The 25,457-nt window shown below is 41.3% G+C and overlaps 1 protein-coding gene across 2 annotated transcripts in view; it reads left to right on the forward strand.

Annotated features, from left to right (window-relative positions):
* The window catches only part of LRRC56 (leucine rich repeat containing 56), a 73,713-nt gene that overhangs the window by 44,813 nt on the left and 3,443 nt on the right, over window positions 1-25,457 (forward strand). Inside the window, exons 1-8 of one of the 2 annotated variants that reach the window (XM_075754838.1) lie at window positions 717-975; window positions 12,821-12,917; window positions 13,332-13,529; window positions 17,672-17,849; window positions 19,956-20,156; window positions 21,636-21,700; window positions 22,848-22,978; window positions 23,720-23,913. In XM_075754838.1, the coding sequence (XP_075610953.1) occupies window positions 854-975; window positions 12,821-12,917; window positions 13,332-13,529; window positions 17,672-17,849; window positions 19,956-20,156; window positions 21,636-21,700; window positions 22,848-22,978; window positions 23,720-23,913 (1,186 nt within the window). In that variant the 5' untranslated portion in view covers window positions 717-853. Of the gene's footprint in view, window positions 1-716; window positions 976-12,820; window positions 12,918-13,331; window positions 13,530-17,671; window positions 17,850-19,955; window positions 20,157-21,635; window positions 21,701-22,847; window positions 22,979-23,719; window positions 23,914-25,457 lie in introns of those variants that run through there. The other variant, XM_075754837.1, reaches the window with a different exon arrangement.

Genomic DNA, 25,457 nt, shown 5'->3' on the forward strand with positions numbered 1-25,457 from the left:
AATGTTCATTTTAGCGAGTGATGAGAAAGAGTGGTTATAATTGTCATCTGAGAAAACCCAAAGAACTGGGTTGGGAAGCAGTAGTAATTAGCCCATTGCCAGTAGAGCTATCCAGCTGTGGAAAGGTTGTCTTCATGGAAATAGGTAGGAAAATAATTTTAGCATTAGTTTAATGGGTTTGTAGGTTGGTTTGATTCTCTCCTACAAGAGAGTTGCTTGTGTGCAGCTTGTTTGGTTTTTTTATTGAAAATAATTCTATTCAGTGGGAAATTATGTTTTTGGAATGCAAGGTAAGTGCTGATTTTAAAAAAGGGAGGGAGTCAGGTTTGGGGGGAAATTAAGCTAAGTGGTTATATTCATCAGTTGGTAACTGCCAAGCAATATGAATAAGCAATGAATAAATAAATAGAATTTCAGTGTAAGATCAGTTTTTATAATCTAATTTCTATAAAATATTCTCCACACAGAAGTTGGTTTAGTTGTTCTTATTTTCTGTGGATGCATTACTGCACAAAAAAGACCTGTTGCTATTTTTCCCCTAAAATACATGCACACTTCTTTTTCTCTAGATATATTTCTGATTTGCTGTTTGGCAAAGTTATATCCTTCTGTCCTGAGATCTTTACAGGGTGCATCAGGTCGCTCAGGGTGGATCAATACCTGCAAAAAGAAATACAGAAATGCCTTCATGTTTTAGGAGGTGAAGTTTGCAATTCCATCAGCAGGAATAATGCGTGCACATTCTTCACCTGCTGCCTTAAGCTGCAGTGTATATTCTTCTCGTTGAGGCAACAACCTGAACACAAAGGTCTGATAATGAAACCTACCACCTACTTTTGGTAACAGAAGTTTTATGAAGGATTGCATGTTTGAAAGACCATTTGTGGCATCTCCTGGTTTGAACTTCATCAGCCTTGCAGTCCTACCACTCCACTTTCTACTGCTTCGTCTCACCATAGGCGAGAACTTACAGAGGTTTGGTTTACTCTGCTTATTGTTGTTTAGTTTATCTTGCTCTTATATACAATTATAATAATTATCTCTATTAAGGTCCCACAGACTTTTTTTTTTTTTTACGTTCTTGCTCTCAGCATCTCAAGGTAAAGCCAGTTTTAAAATGTAACACTTGTTCCATAAGAACTTCTTAAATATAAAGAAAAAAAGTTTTATTGCCACATGTTAAATTTGCACCCTAGAAATAGTAAGAATCAGTAGCGTAAATTTTATTCTTTATAAAATAAACATCGTAGAATATGGTTGCTAAATCATACTGGAGGATTTTTAAAATATTTGAAAATGTGCTTATTTGTGTAGTGAGTCTTATTTTGTCATTCTTATGCGTTTAAACAATACAGCCACCATTCTTGAAAGGACCTTCTGTAAAGTTCATCTATGTGAATAAGCAAATTCTGTATATTTTGAGTATTTGCTCTAATCTGCAATATGCAATAATTCTTCCCACTACTTTAAGGTAAAAATGCAGGTTTTTTTCTGAGTGGATTGGGGGGTTTTTGTTTTCAAGAATCTCATTATTTTTTATTAAATAGTTTAGGTTAACTGGTATTTACTTTTAAGCTCACAAAGCTTTATAATTAGGGAGAGTCATCTCTCTCTACCTTATACACATTAATATTAAATATCACTCATAGCCATCTTCACTGAGGTTTTCTTCCTTTTTGCATTCCCAAGCTAACTTAATGGTGCAGAAGAAATGTTAGTCTCAACACAGTCTGAAAGAAAACTGTATATAAAATATATATATTTGTGTCTTATGAAATACAGTTATTTCATTTCCCACCATCTGTACTTAAAACAGTGATACCAGATTGTTTGTACAATGTATTTGAGTTAGCTTATGTAAAAATGGATAGGTATGCCAATTTGGAAACCTTTGTTTTGACTGGGGAGATCCACTGAAATTCATGGTGTGAGTGTCCACTTTTGAATAGTGTGGCAGGTAATGGGTTACATGACTCTTCTGCAACTGTTTTGAGGAATATTTTCCCTTACTTCACAGCCAAAACCCAACCAGCTCAAGTTAATAGAATTGTTTTTCTCAAGATCAATATAGATCATAGCCAGTGAAGGGTTTTATCCCAACTCATGAATTAGTTGGAAGTCTACATGGTATGCATTTCTCTTGCTCAAAGACTGTGTACCATTTTGGTGAGACTGTTGGTAGTCTGTAAAGGAACCATTGCAATTACCTATTCCTGCAAAGGAACCATATTAGTCTACAAAGGAACTGTTACTTGTGGGTGGCAACTACCCTTACCTCCAAAGCTAGGTGAAGATGGGTGGGAGAATTTTGCATGAGCTCCTATGAAATTGTTTATGCAGGACTTTTGAGACTTTTGTTGGCAGGAGGGCACAGGGGAGCTAGTCTGCTCACATGTGATGAAGTCTCTCTGTTGATCAGTGGAGATGATCAGTGACATCTCTGGCAGCTGAGAGCCCTTGTAAGGGTTTGCACTTCTACCATAAGGCTTATCTCCATGACTGATGACACATTGCAACATCTAGTGCTAGATCCGCCTGGAGAGGGAATTTGTTTGAAAGAAGTCAAGAATGGGGTGTGGAATTTGCTTTACATCCAATTAGCATACCTGCACCAGATTTTGGAATGTCTATTGGTGTACTTTGAAATAAATGCTCTTGTAGTAACACCCTCAGTATGGAAATCTATAAGGTCTCATCTGCCTCAGTGGTCAGGTGGATGGGCTCTGAAGTCCCCCAAGCTTCTTTTCTGCATCTTGTTTGCTTGTTGTAAAAGAACATCTGTGGGCTGGTACAAGCACAGAAAGTCTCCCTTGAAGTTATTGTTTAAGGAAAAAGTCTAGACTCAGGACATATGGAGACAAGTCTATCATGCCAAATCTGGGGTGAACATTAGAGACTGAGAGAGTGTCCTGGTTTTGGCTGGGATAGAGTTAACTTTCTTCCTAGCAGCTGGTATAGTGCTGTATTTTGGATTTAGGATGAGAAAAACGTTGATAACACATTGATATTTTAGTTGTTGCCAAGCAGTCAAGGGCTTCTTAGCTTCTCATACTGCCCTGCCAACGAGAAGGTGGGAGGCACCCAAGAAGCTGTGAGGGACCACAGCCAGGACAGTTGACCCAAACTGACCAAAGAGATACTCCATACCATATGACGTCATGTTCCATATATAACTGGGAGGTTGGCCGGGAGGTAGCACAGCTCAGGAACTAGCTGAGCATCAGCTCCAGGTGGTGAAAAATTGTGCTGTGCATCACTTGTTTTGTATATATTATTATTTTTATTATATTTTCTTCCTTTTCTGTCTTTATCTCAACCCATGAATTTTACCTTTTTCTTTCCGATTTTTCTCCCCCATCCCACTGGACGGAGAGGGAGTGACTGAATGGCTGTGTGGTTGTTTTAGCTGTCTGCTGGGTTAAACCATGACAGAGAGAAAAAAATTTGGAGGAAATCAACTGGCATTTGCCAGCCATTCACAGGCCCACGTTATACCTGTATCTGTTCAAGCTTCTGTATTTTTCTGTTTTCTTATTGCATATATGCACAGATGAAAAAAGAAAGGAAGGAAAAGATACAAAGAAGAAAGGACCATCAGCCACAGGAGAAAATCATTAGTGTCACACAAATGTGCCAGATCTAAAGAATCTTGAGAACCTGCATTCCTGCCACTGTACCTTCAAACTAAATCACTTAAATTACATTTTCTCTCTAGGTTTTCATATTGACCCATTTCTGCAGTATCTCAAGTGCTTTTTTTCCAGTGGAAACTCTATAGCCATTACAGTGACAAAAGTTGAATGGCAACTCACAGCTGATCCAATTCTTTAGTTCTGTCTGGCCAATTAATCTAGAATTCCAGGGATTTTTGGTACTCCGAAAAAGAGTCTTGGAGGGGTTTTTTGTAGTGTATGTCTTAACACCACTGAATCTGTCAGCTGATTTGGAACTTTTACAGAATATTCCTTATGCCTACCCTGCAGCGTTAAAAGTTTCAAGTGTTGATTTTGCAGGATGAGATCTATATTAAATCAAAGTTGCAATATATCTGTCTTATTCTGCCAAAGCTCAGACCTGGAACGTACTGCAAAACAGGCACACAACATGTGGGAGACTAAGAAGATATTTATGCAGGAAATTTTGAAGCACTGTGGGATTCATTCCTTCAATGTAAATAACTCATTCTGTAACCACAATTTCATTATCCTTTTTTTTTTTTTTTTTATGTAAACTTTCAACAATGAGAATGAATGATTGCCAAAGCTATAAGAACTGTCAGTAGCTCTGGGGCTAAATTGAGGGGCAATGGTTATGTGGGTGTGAGAGTTTTATTTACTGTGTGTCTCAACTTTGTCCTGTTTGAAAATTCACTTGCTCTTGTGGAAGATGTAATGCACCCAGTGAGATGCAGCACGGTTTGTTGGGTTTCTACAGCATCTCTGGGGTGCAGCTTCATGCCAAGGGTGGGAGCTGGAGTAGGATGGAAAAAAAATAAAGAGGATCAAGGGCAGGTCTTAGAGGCCCATAGAACCACACTTTGGCAACCCCTACTCCTTTCAAATTGTGGGACCTGAGTTAAAGCAACTGATCTTTCATTGTTAAAATGCTACCAGTAACTAAGCTGACAAGCAGTTTTAACCATCAAAAGGAAATTAACACAAAATTACATTATCCTTCCCACACACGCTGTATGTTCGTGTGTTAGGGAATTGCTGTTCCTGACTCTGAGTACATCAACATTGATCAAGCCCATTATTCTGCTCTAGGTTTTTTGACAGCAACTAAAAATGGGAGCACTTGAAACTAAAGCTACATTTCATGTGTATTAACTTCAACAGATATGTCTGGGTTAACTTAAGCATGATTATGACTAGTTACAGAAATGTGTGTATCAGCACTCAATTTCATTTACAAATACCTCTCCTCTTGGTCTCAGCAAGCACTTTTGATTTAAATGAGGTATAATCTGCCATGGAAAATAACGTGCTTGCAAGTAGCATAGCAGTTAGTGTAATATTGCAGTTGCTACAGTGAGTTCAATGAGGCAATGAGAAGCAACAATGAGCAAAAATGTTGTAAGTCAGGAATGGCCCAGAGATGTATCTCGTTGGAGTTGGGTTCTTCCTCTGTTGTCATCTCCTGTCTCCAGATGCCATCCTTGCCTGCCAGCACCAGAGGGGGGATCTCAGCCCCACTGAAGGCAGGGGGAGATTTGGCACTGGTGTTAGTGGAACAAGGATTTTTATGCAGTGTCTCTGGTTGATGTATGGGTTGCAGACATGTCCATGGCAGAGCTCAAGTATTCTACCACGACCACCAGTGTGGTCTCTGGTTCCAGTTCTAGACAACAACCAAACTGCCTTGAATGGTGTGTGGATTTGACTGCTGTAGCCAGGTAGTCTCTGTCCTTGTTTTCAGGCTTTCGCTTTAGAGAAAGTGCTGGCCAAAAGCATGTGACTTACTGATAATCACAATTTGCTTTAGCAAGCCCATGGAACCTGCAGTAGTTTGCTCTCACTCTGGCATAACAAAGCTGAGAAAGCAGAGTTGTGGGCTGGACAAAGTGTGAAACCCTGAATTTCAGCTTCTCCCTGATTTACCCCTTGTGCAGTACCAGGGGATTTGCATTTACTCCGCAGCAATCCACAGGTAAAAATTTTGCCCCTTTCCAAACTTAAACCAAAAGCAACCAACCAACTGAAAAAAAAACCCAACTGGAATAAAATACTGCAATCCTTTTGTTTGAAGAAATATTGCCAGTGGCATCAGCACTGCAACTCATTTGGAAAACAGCTGCTTATTCATGCAAAAGTTACCCCAAAAAGATGGGACAACAGAGACACCCTACTGCAAAGACAATAACTTTTCATTCATACAGAAATTCTTCATTTGCAGGTAAAAAGGAGTTATGAAAACAGAATTCCATAGATATAGTTGTTATTTTAAAAGACCTTTGGTAAATCCATGCTTTCTGTTCAGCCTAAAACACACTTGCCTTCCTCTGATGTGTTTAAGTTTATGAGTTGAGAATTGCCTAGCATAGTCTCTTTTTAGTTTTTGAAGTTTCCAACAACGTGTCTCAACAGAGTTAGGAACCCTTACTGTCAAAAAGCTGCACAGTTCAGAAGGAAGAATGAGGCCAGAATATTAGGTTCTACGTTTCCATGGCATTTCAGTCTAAAAGTGGGCTTCTGTCAGCAAAAGATGGGACAGGATCCTTGTTATCTTACACGTTGGGCAATGGTTCACACTTGTGCAAGGGAATATAAGATGCTAAAGGTAATCCATGTGCCATTGGCTGTGTGAGGTGCGAGACAGAGGACACCCAAGCCAGCAGTTTTCAGTATGTTGCTACTTGACTTTGGAAGGGTAAGTACAAAACCAGCCAAGGCTGGAATACTGGAAAGCAAGTCCAGTCTTCACATTCGTATGACATTTGTTCAACTGTGAAAGGACACTGCAGGGACATAAGGACATGGCCTCTGCGCTGCCTGCAGAATTGGGGCTGTGTCATGGTTTTGATCAAGTGCAACACATGCATACAATCAGTTTTACAATTTTGAATACTTTATAGCTATTTGAGAGTACAATGAAACTATTATGTAAGCTTCCTATTAGAACATATGTTACTGATTTAAATACGTTCATGCTTTAAAAGTTTTTGCTTCTGATGTCAGAATTATCTGTACAACCAAACCATTGTGTGCTGACATATGGACTGGATCACTGTTATCACTGTGCAGCTTGATAAATTCAACTTGATTTCTGTAGATCAGAGAAAAGATTTTTTTTTTTCCTTTATTTTGTAAGACTGTAATTTGGTCATTCTTTTAAAATCTATATCCCTCTGATTACCAGTGCGTTGGTTTTCAGAGTGACCATTAAAAATAAAAAATATCTGCATCAGTGGATATTTTAGATGTTTTGCCACTGAAGATTTATTCCACAGATGCATGTGCACTTTGAGGTACTGTTTGCAAGTTCAGTGGATTTAGCGTTTTATTTCTAGGTGAATTATTTGAAACCAGCTTCTAAAAGAAATGATGGTTTCAAGCTGATGAATGTGTTCAGGGTTGTGCTGTTGTAAGTGTTTGCTGCGTAGCTTATGCTCGGTGGAGCTATTCAAGATTTTTGTGGTGAAACCAAGAGCAGGATTTGGCTCCCTAGGTCTGGTCTCCATCCAGTAAAATTTTGGCTGGAGTGAATCAATCCCTGAAGAATAAGGATGTTGGATTAATGGAAGAATACATTATTATTTCTCAAACTTGTTATTAGGTGTTGTAAGCCAAATTGTTCCTTCCCCTTGTGCTCTCTCCCCAGTCTGAGGGAGTGATGACAAGATGGGAGCATCGAATTTCATGGGAAAAAATCCTAAATGGTCGTGCACAAGTGGGGAGGGTGTTGCCAAGACCCTCACAGAAACACAGAGCTGTTTGATGAGTTCCTATCCCTGTAGCAGTATCTGGAGATAGCAGGAACCCAGGTTTCAGACCCTTCAGTTTACTAATATTTTTTTTTAAATCAATTATAAATGCAAGTTTGTGGGTTCAAGGTGAAACTAGGGAAGTCTATGTTGGTTTCTTGGCACTTTTGGATACTAAAACCATCATTTGGTATTCAGTGTGCATTCTGCAGGCAAGCATGTAGGGGTGTGTGTGTCGTAATTACTCTGGAGGACACTGGTTTGGCAACCTCAGAGGCTGTAATCCTGTGTTTATCACAACCAAATATATGACGTACGCATTCCTACCCCGTGCTCTGTGTCTCTGCTTCAAACCTGACCTGCATGAACCATAGCAGAAGTGAGCAGGATATATAATTGCTTTGCCTATTAATTCCTTGCCTTTTTTGTAAAGTTCCCAGCTTCCATGTCACTTGGGACAGGGATTTGTCCACTGGAATTGAATTATCTGTTGTGTACATTAATTGGAGCTACATTTCCTCTACACTATCCTCTGGTTCCTTCTATATGCTCTTTGTTCTTTGCACATCACTGGGATGCTCCTGTGCTGCGTCATACAACCGACTGCCACCAACTTTCTACAATGTCTCATCTTTTTCCTGTTTCAGCTGTCAAACTTCTCGATCATATTCTCTACCCTATTTTTGGAACAGATGCTGTCATCTTCTGTATGTTTATATCATGCCTAATACAGGAGGGTTCTGGTCTCTGACATATGTCTCATTAATTTTATTCACAGTCAGTGACTATTTAGGGGAGTGTTTTGTTGTGCTACTTGTATAATTATAGTGGATTTTCTCTCCTACTACCCTGGTAAATTGTTATTAAGAGTTTATTATATTAAAATAATTTACCATTGTAAATTATTATCAGAGAGCAGATTCCCATTAATTCCATTTCTTGTGAAAAAGTCACAAGATGCATCTCCCCAGTTTGGGCTGATCTGACCCTCTGCACTTAACATAAATTAAAACATACCCATGTGCACACTTGCACGCACATGGCAGTCATGCGTGCTCACACAACTTGCTTTGCTCTGACCCCCTCCAAGATGGACATGCCAGATGCAGTAAAGCTGGAGGCACTCCCATCTCTTGCAAGCCCTTAGATTCTCTTCTCACCAGCCAGAATATTTCAGAAGTATTTTCAGAAAGGCAGGTGCATGTGGTTGTCAAGAGCAGCTTGCTTTGAGTTACACTGCTGTTTCACCTTACAGCAGCCGTGCTCTCAGGGGCAATTATCTGTGTAGTAATTAATGAGAGAGTTTTCTCTGATGCTGCAGCATGATTCACACAGCTTCCAAAAGATTAGTTTATTAGTCACTGAATAAAATATTTGCAGATGTACTGTGCTGTGTTAACGTCTTTACTGGATATGACTCGTTACAGATGCAGAAGATCTGCAGGGCCAAAATGTGACTGCATGACCTAGAATTTTAGGCTCCTCCAGCAGCTACCATGACGCCAGAGTCAGCAAGGGGAACTTTGCTCTGGCTTTAACTTGCAGCAAAGGTCTGCGGTCGGGGCTGGGTGGATGAAAAAGACCTTTTGCCTCTTTACTGCTGCCCATCTGCAGTAGCAGGGAAGGAGGGACAGCAGTTGCTTGCTCTCTATAAGGGTTGGAGTGCTTTTCTTGGGGGGCAGGGGGTGAGGATACCTTGGCTTGCTAGCTCCCTTTCCTGAAATAGAGTATAGAGAGCAAAAGTGGACTAAGTGATACCAAACACTTAGTGCAACAAAGTTTGTGCTTTCTTAGTATTTTGTTTCATGGGTTAAAGGTGAGCTTGGCACAATGAACTTTAGCCTCATAAGGAACTCGTTCCCATTAGCTTCCTTTTTTTTTTTCTTTTCTGAAGTGTCTGTATAAGCATTTTTTTAAAATGTGACCCTGTTATCGAACGCTGGGTTGCATTGCAAACATGCAGCAGTTCTGCCTTTTGCAAGTTCCCAAGACATGGGATATACAGCCTAATTCCTTTGTCTGGAATACTAATACTAATTAACTTTGATTAGTATTAACCTTAAACATGCTACTCCTGACCTATGCCAAAGTTAGCTGTAGGAGAGTCAGAACTGCAACCCATGAATGAAACTGGAATGGATTTGAGACTATACACTTGGCAGAAGTGTATATTGTGAAATTGTGAAGAGTAAGGTAAGTAGGTTTTAGAAGTCAGTTAAATTAGTGTCGTCTTTGGATGGTGTCTGCAGCAGGAGAATGCTTGAAGACTCGTTAGCTAATAATTCATAGCGAATACATGCTGTGCGTGACTTAGCAGACAGTGTGAGCAGGTACTGACCCCGTTTGTGTGCACTGCATTTAGCCATAGCCAGCACTGGAACTGAAAACCATAACACACAGAAGAAATATGATTTAACTCTGGGACCCTTTCACCTCTGAGTAGGAGCAGGGGACTGCTTCTTCAAAATGCATGAAGTGATCAAGGTTTTAGCAGTAGAAGGGATAGCTGTTTCTTCTTGCAGCCTTGTGTGAAAACTGCTTGGGACTTAATCCATTGCTTTGTTTTGGCATCCTGTATATTGACAGAGAAATGTTAGGAACAAGCATATTACCGAAAGCTCCTTCTGTGGCAAAAGACCTTCAGTTAGGAAGTACAAGACAAAGAAAAAATAATATTCATTAATCATACCTTACCATACCATATGTAAAGTAATCAGGTTAGGATTGTCTTCAATTTTGCTGGCCTAATAAACAGAGCATCTATCAGAAACACTTGTTTCAATGATACAAAAATGAGAGTGACTGTTTTCCTTTACCTGTGTTCAGTGGTTTACAGAAAAGAAAATTCTGCACCAAAATTAGCCTGAAATTTGAAAAACTCATCAGTGCTTGAAGTGGGTCAAGAAATGAGCAGTGTAATTCCTTCACATTACTCCTAATGCCATATTTGTGTTTATGGATGTGTTGGCCTTGGTTGATGGTAGGTTCTGCTTTTGTAATTTAATTTAATTTCTTTCTTATTATAAGCACACAGCTTGCAAATCTAATAATAAATTTCTGTAAATATTACTTTGGGAGGCATCTGTTCCTTAAGGAAGCCTTAGAACCGGTGTTTGTTTTATTTATAAAATATGCACAATGTAAATAGTCCCTGGAAAATCTTCTGCTAGGCTGGGGATGTGATGACATACAGGGACAGTATGATCCTTTAGGTCAGGCAAATCTGAATGAGTACTTGGAAAGAAATGTGACAAACTTCCATCTTTTTAGGGGCTCATCTGGTCGCAGGTACAGTGACACAATGGCAAGTGTTCCCCATTGCTCTGATAGCTAAGAGATGAGGTAAAGTAAGTTTGCAGCAAGTTTGCAGAAGGAACTGTATTGTTTATACATGCAGGGAGTTTCTGTGTGTGTGTGGCTTTCTTTATCCTTGTGTCTCTGTACTAGACAGCGACATCCTGTGTCAGTACGGCCAAGCTGCCTAGATGCACAAAATTTGGTGGAGGAGTTGTGGTTTACATCAGTTGAGAGTTTTCTCCTGTAAGGAGGAGTAGCCTTAGACAGAAAGTGATGTGTCGTTTGACTGAGATTTTTCTTATTTGCTTTGTTCTGGCCATTAGATCAGCTGCACTGTTTGTACTTCAAAGGCTGTAAAACGTTATGTAAACACATTGTATGGTGTGTCCATCCTGAGCTTACTTAAATCTGCAGCATCCACGGAAGAGATGATCAGAGGCACCCAATGCCTGGGCCCCCTGCAGTGGTAGAGGATGGATGAAGTGAGATAGGTCTGAATGACACCTATGGACAAACCATGCCCCAGAAGACAGAGGGGTGAAAATCCCCAATTTCACCCTAGAAACTCCTATTCAACCCTGTATTTGGCGAATCGCAGGAGATACACATCTGGGGATATTTTTCCATGCATCCATCCTTTATTCAGCATTATGCAGTCTCCTTTCTCCAAATGTGGCCCTTCCCAAGTATTCAGATGGTGGAAAAACAACAAAAAACACAGATGAGAATGCCTATCCCCCTTGTAAAAGCACTCCTTCCTGACCTCTTGCACTGGCTGGCTGTGCAGTATCCCTGAAGCAGGCAATTTGACTGTAGTGTTTTTTGCTGCAAAGCTGCATCAAAGCTGCAAGAGGTTCTCAGAAGGCAATGCAAAGCTGCTCTTTTTCCCCATGGTCCATAAAGAGAAGACATGAGCAAGAGAACTGTTACTTTATTCCTACATCAGAACCATATTCTTTTATCTTCTGCAATTTTCCCTAGACAGTGCATTAAAGTATATATTATTTATTATAATGTATATTATAAAAATGGATATTATAAAAGATAGCTAATACGCAAATTTGAAGTCCAAGAATCTCTATTATAAACTATTTTAGATATTTGGATGTGGTCCTGGGCAACTGGCCTTGCTTGAGCATGGAGGTGGGATAAGATGACCTCCAGGGGTCCCTTCCAATGTCAACCATTGCTGTGATTCTGTGAACTCCATGCTAGTCTCTGCCTCCTCTGATAAACTGTCCTTGTATTTAGTTCCCCCCTGGTTAGTGCTTTATTATTCAGATAGTCTGATATCATGGTACAGTAGAGAATTCTGACCTTTTGGTTGGTTTGGGATTTGATAAAGTGTTGTATTTTGTTTATGTTTGAGTAGTAGCTTTATGCAAATAATGTTACCAAAGATGGAAGGTGGTTAAGCCCTCAGTTTGATTTGCCACCATTTTTACATTTTGCGTTATGTTTGTTTTGCACTGTCAGTGGGATACTACACATGCATGGAGTTAAGGAGGTCAGTATGTGCTTTTCTGGGTTAGGACCAGAAAGTTTGAAATTCATACAAATGATCCCTTATGTATATTTTGCTAGACCTAAAGTGTAGGAAAATAGGATGGAAAGGATTATAATTTTCTACTGATTCAAAAAATGTTATTTGGCAAGAGTGCTATTTCTTTCAACTGCAAAATCAGTAGAAAGGTAACTCCATAAGAGGACAGAGTGAGATGACTGTGCAATCAGCTCAGATATGTTAATTTGGGTTATGTGTGTAGAGCAAATGATGCCAGCATAAGAAAACCTCACTTAATTCTTAGCAATTACCTACGATTTATGACAGAATTACCATGATGTAGCTCTTGGAAGAACCTTAATCAAACTCAACTGTGGTGATATGTCATACAAGAACAAAGAAAGATGTCTGTGAGAGAGAGAGGTAGAGAGGGGTATAATTTTATTCTCTGCCTTTGAAGGTGAACATTTTAATGATATTTCTTGTAAACAATGTGAGATTTGAAGAAGCAGCGGTCACCTAATCTTAGGAAAAAGAACACAGGTCTTGAATTCTTTCATCCATTCAAATAGAGCTTCAATTGTTTATTTTATAAGGGATCTTGGAACCACATTATCGCATCTCCATGTCCTGTGGATGGCTTGCTGTGGGCTCTCGGATTTAGATGGGATCTCTTCCTGCAGCTCTCTAAAAGTAAGTATGGATGTGTCCTGCCAAATGACAATCTCAAAACTATCTTCAATTAATATTTTTCTCTTTACTTGTAGTCTTTGTTCTCTTCTCACCCTTTGTTTTTCTAAAGGACTTTGGTTGGATGCCTTGGATTGCATGTGTTAGGTTAAAAGTCACTATGGTTTGTTTTTTTTTTTAAATGAGGTGTAACATTCAGGTCTGATCCTGAAGATGCCTAATGTAGCATAGCATTCGTTGCCATATTAGCCCTAGTTATTTCAGGCGGCAACAGCCACACTTGAAAAATGTTCACTTCTATGTTAATTTCATGCTGTGCCATGTAATATTTCAAATATTAGAAAACATTTTGCAATGCTTGAGTGTTACCTGTGCAAGCCTGTGGTTTACATATTTATTCTGTTTACTTCTGCTGAGGAACTCTATATAGCCTATAACAATATCTCTGACCTGAGCCAGCTGACCTGGTTGGATCACCTTGAGGTTTTGGACCTGGAAGGGAACAATATCGAGGACATCAACCAGATACAGTACCTGGGTCTTTGTTGTAAGCTGAGCCACCTGACAGTGGAGGGCAACCTTATTTGTCTGAAGCCAAATGCAGAATCTGCAGAGGTGAGGACTTGGTTTGCACATATTGTGTTAATTTTTGGTGGTGCTTTTTTAGTTTGAGTTGGAAATGAGAAACATTTCTGCGTCTTCCTATTGTATCATTCTGAGTGATGACATGAGATGCATTTCCCATCTTTCATTTCTGATAATTTTGTCCTCTCATGGGTATTGTCTCCAAGATGAGCATAAATGAAATACAAGGAGTGCTAGTCAGGTCTGTTTCCTAGCAATGTGTTCCTCCTTACCTGTGAGAATGGGATTAAACTAGAAATTGAGCTGTTCTGATCCATACAGCTGTTCTGTCTTCTCCCAGCCTGCAATGCAAACTGGCATCTGAAAGAAAGACCAAGGAGAACATGGACCCCAGCTGCATGGATCCTTTTAGCCTGTAGAGATCTTGCAGCGGGTTAGAAAGTAGCCAATATTTTTCTTACAAGATATGCCAATTGCAATGTCTCAATTAGATATCTGTCTTTGGGCTTTTGCATTTCTTTTGGAGGCTCTCCGGTCCAACCTCAAGTGCTCCAGGACCACCACAATCAAAAGTTGAATGCTCGGAAAAACGGTGCTTTAGATAACTAGGAAAAGCTATATTGTAGGAACTGCTTGTTGCCCTTTCCCCTGAAAAAAACATTAAAATGAAATGACCAAAAAGACTTTGAGCAAAAGCTGAAGATGATACAAAATACAGTGATTCACCTCTTAAGTACTGAAATGATAGAGTCATTCCTGCAGAGGTATTTTGTTGAGTGCATGAGATCCTCTGTGTCACAAAGATGAAAACACAGTAATACATGATCTGCTATGGGTTTCAGGGCACTCAGCAAGAAAAGTAAAGGGAGACCTAATTCTACATGAACAGTCTCAGAGCTGTATTACTCTCTTTCATTTGCCTCTGTTTCAAATAAGAACATTGTTGGGATAAAAAACCCCGAGCATCTTGACATGTACTGAAAAAGTAACTGGAAGAAAATCAGAGTTTAAAAAAACTTAGTCAAATAAGATTGTTCCTCATTTTGGTCACGTAATATCTAACGCATATCATCAGATGACAGTTTACAGCCAGTGCAGGATACACTGTCACCTTTTGGAAGGTCACAGGCCTATGCACACACACATAGGTATGCAATACACAGCAGTCACTAAGGATGGCACAGTCCCCACTGACCCCATAAAGAGCGAATAATGCAGGGGTTAGAAAGCAGAGCAGAAGCTGGTGCTGTGACCCCACTGTGCCATGTTCTATAGCTTCCCTCTGCATTTCAAAGTGATCGTGCCCAGGCCGTTAATTTGCATAGAAGTTCGGGGTTGATATTTGTCTTGGATTTAGACTTGAAAACTGAGGTGCTATCACTAAAACTCAATCATGTAGTAGATATGCACATTTTAAATCTTCACACTTTTTAGATGCATGAGTTATTAGCATTTTTCATATGTAATTGTTGGCTTGATAATAGCCCTCAGTAAAAGGAGCCACAGAAGGTAGTGCTTTAGGTATCATAATTTTTCTTTCTGGAATTCAAAAGAAAATATTATACACTTGCATTTGTGTTTTGAACTGGTATAAGTATACTTCAGAGACCACACTTGTAACTATTTATAACCAAAGTGATTTCCCCATCAACATATCTCCCTTACGGAAGCTGCAATCATGAGAGGAAAACACCATATTCCTAAAGTAAGGAAGCACTGCCTGCTTCTGATGGACAAAGCATGCCTACTTACTCTTTTACTCCCACAGAGACAAATACAACTTCTAACACTTCCTTATCATAGCTTCCTACTATTGAAATGGTGCAGTATATCCTAACAGCATAGGAAGTCCGTTTCTACTCCCTTGTCATTCCTGCTCAACAAACGTGGTATTTTTGCAGTACATCATAGTTTTCATTCGACATCTTCAGTCTGTAAGCATACTTGTAATAGAGAAATGCTAGATTGCCCTCAATTTGTTTAGCTGAGGAAATCAGTCCTTGGGATGCTGCTGTGTGTCGTCATGTAACAGGAGTTCAAAGAGGAGTGGTACGTGGTGGTGTGCCCTACTGCCCTTCTCCATGCTGAATGGCAGTCTCTACTCCTGTGCAAGTAGTTGCATTCAAATGCCAACCAGAATTTGGTGAGGGAGTCTGCACAACGGTGTTTTACACCGAGCTGTAACAGAGACAGACTGTAAGTTCACTGTAGTCTCCCACGCAGTCTCTGTGTTGGGAAGCTGCTCAGCCCTGGCATGGCTACAAACCTGGCTCTGCCCTCAGCTGCCAAGAGCTTCTCCATGGGCTTTGTCACTTTCTTGGTTTCAACTGATGTTGTTTGCATTTCTTCAGGGTATAGAAAAGTCACCTGAAATATAGAAAAGGATAGATGTGGGCTTACTTTGGCATGCCCTAGGTGGCCAGCTTTGATTCCTCAAGCTCCTTCTTGTAGTCTGGCCCTTGCTACAGCTCTGTAAAAAGCTCTCCTAATTATTTACTTTTAATCTACAGAATGGTCCAGCTAAATTTACTGCTCCTTTTTCACATGGCCTGTTTGCTCTCTGTAATTTGATTTTCATATGAGCTCATCTTCCCCTGTTATCTAAACCAAGAGCAACAACCTGATGATAAATTCTGCAGCCTCTGTTGCAGTAATGTAACATGAGCGTAACATGATGCTTCTCTCCAACAGGACATGGCTGGAAATTGGCTGTAGCCCAGGCACTGTTCAGAGTACATGTGGTATGGGGTAGCATGGTGATTGGTTGACTCATTTTCTAAATTAAGATTAAAGGCTTAGTTAGAGAAATTTAGAGTCTGCCTCTTAACAACAAACACGCTTTATTTGGTGAGTTCCCTCTGCTAGCCTCAGTGCTGCATCATGTGGAGGGAGGAAGCATACAGCCAGCCAGGTCCCTCAGAAAGTTTTCTGTTTGTGACAACCCTGTGTTGAATGAGAGTTTGGCCCTGTGGGGTTTTCTAATATTGCATGCAATGTCTTGAAAAGCGTAACATTTATCTGGATGAAGCAGTTGGTTTGTAGGTAGTTGTCCATTCATATTCTGCCACTAGCAGTGCACTCTTGCTTTTTACTTTCTTTAAGTAGAAGAGATTAACATCACCGTTTGCTGCCTTTTGCAATCTGAGACTGTTTTAACAAAAAGTATTCCCATTGCAAAGCGGCATGACCGAGTCAGCCCTGAGGTATGGCTGAGTCTTCCCAAAGATGAAGGTGCCACGTCAAGGTGTCTTTCTACCACTGGAATCCACCAAAACAGCCTAATTTGCAGTGTACTCTGAACACAGTTATAATTGTTCTGGATTGGCCTTGCTGCTCAGAGGTCCCCAGGCATTGGCATGTACTCATGAATCATTTTATAACGTCAGCTGCACCCACTCATGTAGAAGGGGGCTGCATCCTTGCTTTCCCCCATGGCTGTCACACTGACTCTATGTGCATTGGGAGCAATCACATTGTTTTTTCCAGCAGACAGAAAAAAAAACCTAAGTGCAGTCCATTTTAGTCTTCTGTGCACCTGCTGTTGGCATGCAAGCTCTTGCAGAAGTAAATGTACTTTGAGGGAAGCCATTGCTTCACACCAAACTGCTGAAGACTGCCCCGAAAATCAGTGCAGTTCATTCGCTGTAGTTGGTTTATGGGTGTGCCTAAAAACACAATCCATGGAAATGCTCTTTCTTTTTCCATCAGCAGGTGTAGCAGCATTTACACCATGTTTTCAAGTCTTCCTATCACCTGAGTATTGATGCAGCAATCAGAATCACAAAAGCAGGGAGAGAGGCTGGCTGAATGCTCAGGGTGCCCAGGCTTTACAGGGGCAACGGTGGCCTTCTACGCTTTTGTACATTATACATAATATAACAAATGCCAAAGTCACCAGTGGATAAACAGAAAAGGAGCCTTTGCATGCGGGGCATGTGTTTGCACTGCTCAGGACATGTTCATGATCAATTTGAGTAGAAATTATGTGAGGAGAAAGCACGGTGAAATGAAACTCCTATTTATTTCTGTTGAATGAGGTGAATAGTTTTGCCTCATAGAAGGTGTTTCAAGTTATGTTGTAGTCATACAAATTGAACACTGCTCTGTTGCTGGTGGAAGTCCACAGTCTGTTAAAAAAACTGCTCGAGTTACCACTTTCTCAATTTCTCCAGGAGCCAGATTATAATTACAGAGCTGAAGTAAAAAAACTCATTCCCCACTTGGAGTATTTGGATGAAATACCAGCAAGCCAGACTGCTCTCCTTCCTTCCAAGAAGATGCATGAGGATTGGCTAATCATCAAGGAATCCATCAAGGAAGGTGTTTTAGCTGGAGACATTTCATGGTTAGGTATGTCAGGTTTCCTCTAGGGGTTCATTTTTCAGGTTACGATGTACAAAAAAGAAAGATGAAGAGCAAGCTGGTTTCTTCAAAGCCAATGTTTAATTATAGTGGAGGGATGAAGAACATTGTTGTCTTCACTTTGGAAGTGATGAAGCTGGAATTCAGCATAGTGCAGATTTAAATGAAAGCTGTCCTAAGCTGGGCATCAAGATCAGAAAAATGCAGGCGACTTTTAGAGTATTAGGCAAATCCAGCAGTGGCTGGGAGTCTGTACTTAGTGTGCATTCTGCACGATGGGAAAAAGCAAAGCTTGGAAAGGAATGTTTCAACAACAGCTGTTCACAGCCCTTTCCATGTCACCAGTCAATGCCATTTAGCATGGATGTAGCAGGATTTCCTGCTCCAATTTCATAATAGGAAAGGCAATTTGGTCACCACTCCTCAATGGTATCAACATCCTAGCAACTGAGATTGTATGGTCTTGTAATAGATCTGTTCCATTTTCTTTGCCTCTGTGATTAAGTCCATTACATTCATTAGTAGAGAGTAAATGGTTTAAAAATCTGCTGTCTCCTTGTCTGTAGCCTTGGTTATAGTTCAGATGTCCATGCTTTTACATATCATGCTACATGCACTTTACCATGTACCATTAAATATTACAAATATTTCCTATAACTGCTCCTGTTGCTTCCCATTAGTGTGGGCAATGCAGTTGGATTCCCAGCCCCCCCAGTTGTGGTTTGCCTGCCAACTGTACTCCATTAAAAATTTAGTTTGTTTTGGAATAAGTACCTACATGTGTCGTCTATTTAATCCCTGTGGGTCCAAATCATTAGTTGCAATAGTAGTTATGGTAGGGGAAAAAATCCATTAAAATCTGATCCCTCAGTGATCCTGCTTTGGCAACATCAGCTATGGTTCAGAAAACTAGTTAACAAACTGGGCAGACAGAAACAGTAGGGACAGACCACAAAACCGTGAATTCATATTATTCTTTCCTAGTGTAACCAGACTTATATTCTTGCCTTCAGCTCTAAACTAATGAGTTCATATGGTCAGGTTCAGACATCCCCATATTTTTTTCTTTCCTATAGCAATGTTAATTCAGGTACTTTTCACACACTGTGTATTTCATGGGGTTTTATTAACAATTATGGCCAAGATATTTTAAAGGTCCCTAACACTCAGCTTTTAAGGAAATGGCCATATTATTGCAGATCTGATTGCTCCACTGTAGAGCTGGTAGATGCTCAACACTGTACAAAGCACACTATTCATCAAGACACTGAAATGAAATTCACTTTCCTGTGTGTTGTTGGCTGCACATGTTGCCCTTACAGCTGTGCTGTGCTGCCAGGACAGCTGGCAGTTGGGCAGGTAAGAGGACAAGGCTCTGTCTGCTAGCTTTTGTATAATCCACCCTGCCCTGTAGCATTACAATTACTCAGGTTTTGCCTTTCTTTCTGTGGTAGAGAAGTATCTGTGTCTTAGGCAGTACTGGAAAAATCTAGCACTGCTATTCCCAGATTTCTGTAACTTCTGTTATGTGGTTTCCCCTAATTGACTAATAGCTCTGGTAAAGTGGCCATCACCATCTGTGTTGTCCCTGGTCATTTAAGCAATATATTTTAAGACTAGAGCTGCAGTGGTTCCCTTGCAGGCAGGAGGGTAGCAAATGAGAGGCAGCTTACCCTTACCCTAGGCATGCGGGCAGGGGAAGTAGCAGAGCCCTGGACACATCCAGGCTCACCTGTGGGGCAGCTGGAGGCAGGTGGTCAGCACAGAGCAGTTCCTGACCCTATCCTCAGCCAACAGCCTGTCCCTGGTGCCCAGGAGCAGGCGGAGGGTAGGAAGAGACTTTGGTTTAGTTGGGGGTCCCCAGATTCTGCTGTCTGCAGAGGACAGCTACTGGGGACTGCGTGCAGCACCAGGAAGCCCACTCTCTCCAGGCTTGACCCATTCCAGCATGTTTCTTGTAGCTGCAATGACAGATTTTTCTGTCCCCAGCAGCTCCAAGTGTGCAGCAGCAGTCACTGTATTGGCAGTGTGTGGTGATGGTGTTGTTTGAAGCCTTGCATGACTGTGCTTACGCTAGCAAAATCTCTCTCTTAGATCCCTATCTTGGGGCAGTAGCAAGGCAGTCTGGGTATGGCCCAAGACCCCCAACATCTTCCAGACCTGGAACTGCGCAATGGTCTGCTAGTGCGGGGAGATCTAGCAATGCCCACCTGTTGTACAGTGGCTATCCTCTTCCAGATCCCACTGTTTCTGATGAGCTGTTCCCAGAAGATGACTCCAGTGATTTGACACATGGTAATGTATGGTTTTTTAATTCTATTCTTTCCCACACCTCCACCTCCTTCTGAATGCAATTATTGCTGATGAAAGCCTGGGTGCTTTGAATACCACCCACCCCTGCCACTGCTACATCAGGTTCGGCTTATGTTTTCATCCATGGGACTCACCTGCTCTAGTGTGGGCTTTCCTTTATTTTCCCATGCAGCAGAAGGTGCAAGTCATCTGGGCTGACACCTCCTCAGCCCCTCATCCCCGTGCATTATGTGCTGCTGTTCCTCTCAACAGCCCCATACTGCAACCGTGCTCCCTTGCTGAAGTTGCCTTTCACACCTCATTAAAAGCTGTCCTGCTCAGTCCTTTAAAATACACATCAGCCTAGCTGGGGCTCATTTAAGTTACATCTGGGCATATCTCGTTCAGTCACAGGAACGTGGTCTGAGGTAGTCCTCTAGAAAGACATGGTGATGCACGTTTACTCCTCGTTGAATCATGTGCTCAAACTATGTGTACTGCAGTCTCATACTGCAGCAGCATTGCTGCTGTCAATGAGCACTTTCTTTTGAGTTTCCAGGGCTGGGTACTTCAGCAAGAGGAGTCAGTTCCTTGACTTCACATATCCGATGTACAGACATACCACTGCCCTTTGTGCCCTGGCCACCTGGAAGTACTAGCAAGTTAGCAGCTTCTGGGGACAGCTGTCTGGAAAGGGAGTTCACTTCTGGTACAATATTTAGCATTTCCCCAGACATCCTTCCCTGGCTTCTGGAAAGACCTTGACAGTGCAACTCCACTGGCCCATAGAGTCCAGATTAGATAGGAAGATGGTGTTTGTTTTCCTAGCATTGTGGGTTGCTTCTCTCAGATGCCAGTCCCACCTCAGTTCCTTGCTGCAGGTAGGACTCAGGATGATGAACTAGATGAATCAATGCAGTGTCAACAGCTGAGTGCACATCTGGAAAAGTACATGGAAACCAAGTACAGCTTGCCAGGGAATGTGACCATAATTTCATGGGCGCTTTAGGTAGCTAGCACTACTGATAGAAACAGTTTCACCCAATGTTCACTGCTTCTTCCTGCCCCTTTGCTGCCTTGTCTCTTGTTTTGGCAAAAGCGTCTGCATGGCCACATGGGGAACCTGATTCTGATAGAGATCCAGCTGAAAAATAACCCGGCAAAGCAAACAAAAAAGAACCAAAAAAGCATATTTAGTTTTAATCTGGATCTGTTCCCTGGTCTGACTCACCATGTGGCCACACAAGTGTTTGCACCACTACAGTGGAGGAAGCAGGGCAGGAGCAGAAGGAGACAGATTCTGGTAGAAACAGAGAAATTGCCTCTTAGCAACAGTGTTTGGCCATGCCAGCTGACACTATGAACCTACACCATGAAATATTACAGACCCCTGTCTAAGGGAAATGACGTTGACTGATTTCAAAGGCGGCACCATTTGTTTAATGCTGAAGTAAAATGTTTTCTTTTTCCCTTTTTTCTTAGGACTCAGTCAAGTTATATGTGGGAACCCCACCAAGGCCCTTTGTGCAAGGAGGCAAAAGCTAGGTGTATGTTTTTCTTGTATACTTTGTATTCATGCCTGGTGACCCCCATAAATCCTGGGATAAACTGAACTCCTACAGTGGCTTGTGGCGGCTCACTGTCTTCTGTAGCCCAAAAGCTCCCCAACACGCAGTTGGCCTTGAGGAGGACGGAGAGTCTCTTGCCCTGGTGTTACAATGGTGCTGATGTGCTAGCAGCAATTAACCATGTGTAAAGGAACACGTGAAAATCATGTATCAGCTGCTGGCGGTGCATTTCGTATCGTCCTGGCTGAGCAAAGCGCAAGGCAGGATTGCAAAATGTGATGGTATTTCTGCAACAGCTATTAAGCAAAAGAGTTTTTTCAGCAGTGTTTCTTTGATGTTGGCATAAATAGACAGATCGCTAATGCTGCTAGGTCATTCCTATTGACTAAACAAACACAAAGTCAAAGTTTGTTCGTCCTGGCGGTGGGATCATACTCCAGCCTGTGGGTCAGCCTGCTCTTTGCAGCAGTAACTTAGTGAGAGGGTGCAGAGGTCCCCATGTGTGTAAGGGGGAGCAGGCTGGCTAGTCATGGTTAGCTTTTGTGGGCCCTGAGGTTCAGTGCAGCATGGATGCAGGTACATATGTTTAAACAGGCTTTGCTAAATCAGGGAAACCACATGCACAGGACACCTGCATCCCTGTGCTGTCAGCAGCCTCGCTTAATGATGACAACAGATGTTAAAGAACCACTGAAAAAAAATGCGTCCCTCCCTTGCCTCTCTGCTGCCATTGTCTGAGCGCTTTTCTGAAACAAATTTGAACGTTTGCATCAATTACTGTGTTTTATAAACTAGGATGTGGAAGGGGACTGTGGTCATATGCTGAAGGATGCAGTTTCTGTGGTACTGTTCTTAACATGCTTATTGGCATAGATGCTACAGGCTTATACACCACCGAGATATAAATCAACATTTCTGATATTGCCACCCTGGGTTCCTTAAGCTGTAACAGTGCACGCAGCTGGGGTGTGGGGCTTCTTAAAACTGAAGAGCAACAAAATGGTGAGGGGTGATCTGAAAACTCAGGAATAACAGTGGACTTTGATGCCTTCTAAAATCCACAATCTAGAAAGGGAGCTGGGGAGAGCTCCTGAGGTTATCAAGATAACTTCTGTCATTTTTGCAGCCACCTGCAGTGAGTGCTTCGAAACTGTGCGGTTTCAGGATGGAAAACTTTTATGGCTCTGGAGGAGGAGGAGCTCTGCACCAAGGAGATGTGTTCTCTGAACTGAGAGTCCAGAGAGAGCAGTGCAAGCGGTGAGACCATGGGAAAAATCTTGTCATGTGGCAAAACGGGCATTCATTTTCCACTGTAATAATAAAATAAACTCTTTGGCCACCTGGTGGCGGTTTCAGGGGACAGGCTTGGCCTCCTGCCTTCCTGTCCCTGCGGTGGCAATCCTTCCATCGGTCCTCCCCACTGGAGCATCTGCAGGGTGAGCAAGGCAGGAGGAACCTAGGGGAAGCTCTGACGTCTCTCCAGAGCAGGCAAAAGACCAGCATAGGCAGAGTGGGCTCGCTTGCTTAGCGAGGGCAAGGAAATGACTTTTTATAACTGGTAAGATATTCTTTTCCTGACAGTGTCTACCTCCGGAGAGTGAAAGAAGTGAAAGTGGATGACGCAAGCATCACATCGGCCTAATCAAATGAAAGACTGAAGGGAAAATAATGCCATGCTGAGATTCTCCCATCTCATAGACAGATGATGGTTGTTTTGGAAGTAAAAATGGCTTTGTTTCTCTGAGCTTACTTCACGGTGTAGTATTTTAAATCTGCCCCATTTCACTTGATTAACTTTAGGATACTTTCAGATAATGAGACACCAGCAGCTTAGATGGATGATCCATTTAGAATGATTTTCCATATCTCCAGGAAAGTGGGAAGTCACAGTGGGTGACTAAATCCACTGTCTGTATGTTTGTCTGTGTGGCCATGCCAAGCTACACTTGGCTGGCTGCACAAAGGCTAACTCAAGGTGTGATACTTGATGTTGTCCAGGTGCCTGCAAACAGATCAGCAAGAAAAGGCCACCCAAGCACTGAAGTTAACTCTTAGTGATGAGGAAGAGGGTGAAGACTGCAGCCTGACTGACAGCTGCGAAGGTCAGTTGAGGGAGAGCTGTGATGAGGACCTCATTGAAAGGCTTTCTCTTGATTCCTCTTGCCAATCCTGTCTCTCACAGTCTTCCTCAGGTACTGGACCTAAACCTCTGGAAAAGGGTTAGCATTGGGTAATGGCACGTGCTACTAACTGTTTGTAGATAGGTGTATTAGTAATTGCAGTGTTTTATGAGATCTGGCTTCTGTGCTCTAAAGCAGCAATTTGGAAATATCATTATTGCAGAGCCAGGCCCTAAGTATCCATTCCAGTTTTTAAGCAAGACACGGTGGCCAGCTGTGTTGACCATCAGTTGATGTATTTCAGCATGGATCTGCAGAATTAAGAGGAATAAAGCTGATCTTACACCAGCTTAGCATCAAGTCTAGAGGAAGGATGTGGGATGTGCTTCTGTCTATTACCTTGTGTCATTAATTTATGGAAGTGCCAGGTGAGTCTAAAATACTGTTGTTCCAGCTGAGCTATATTTTACCCTAGTTGGCAGTGAAGGAAATACTAGCTGAACTAATGATCAAGGTTTAACCGGTCAACTGGGAATTCTGGAAAGATAGGCAACCAAAGGGATGCATTCAGTAAAGAGTTTAGAAATGAAACGTGTTCTTCTACTCAGGAACAAAGCCAAAGACCTCTCTGGAATTGCATTTACATGAATGAATGCAGAATTCCTGCTCTTCACTACTTGTTTAATATCATATTTAAGAATATTAGAAATGTTCATAATGGTTATTCTAAATACATGTCAAGTAGAGGAGCTTACAAAGGTACAACTTTAACCTATTTCTATTCTTAATAATAACTTTTTTTTGCCTCAATAAATATTGGCATGTGAGTTTTCATTTTACATTTCTTTCAAGGGCAAAAATGGATCTATTAAAATTTGGAAAAATATAATATTTTGGAAAAAACAGAAGTATCATTAAACTATTTAAAACCTCTGTGTATTAACAGTAATATAAACAATACCTACTTCACAAGAACAGAAGCTGTTTGGAAAAATATAAAGGAATGGCCTATTGTCCAGTGACCTCAGAAGTCTTAGATTATGTTCTCATGGTCTCTTTAGATTTAATCTAATCTTTTTTAGATTTAATATGATTTCTTTAGATTGAGTATGATTTATTATGATCTCATTGTCTTTTTAGATTGAGTAGACAATACCCCAAACATCTCACAGTGTACCAGTGTCATGCCCTGTAGAACTACAAAAGTGAATGGTTCATAGATCTGCCCATTGTAACCAAATCTGCTAGGATTTGTTTACAAGATTGATGGTATTACCTGGGGGAGGGAGGGTGGGGACAGATGACCCAGATCCCAAATCACAAGCAGCTGGACATATGTGTTTTGCAGAGCAAATACCTGATAAAACTTTATCAACTGATAGACTTTATTCAGCAAGGCAGTTAAAAATACATTTGAACTCTGTGACTTGAGACTGTGTCAAGATTTGGAGAGGTATTTAAATGCCTCAACACTTAACTTCAGAAGTTTGTCCTACCCAGTGCGATTTTCTCACAGAAGAACTTGTTACTGGAAACAATCCTGACCAGGAAAGGACAAGTCACCTGAGCAAAACCGCTCTTATGTAAAAGTGTTTGCAGCATCAGATCCATATATC

The sequence above is a fragment of the Balearica regulorum genome, chromosome 5, assembly GCF_011004875.1.
Source record: "Balearica regulorum gibbericeps isolate bBalReg1 chromosome 5, bBalReg1.pri, whole genome shotgun sequence".
In the NCBI taxonomy this organism is placed as follows: domain Eukaryota; kingdom Metazoa; phylum Chordata; class Aves; order Gruiformes; family Gruidae; genus Balearica; species Balearica regulorum.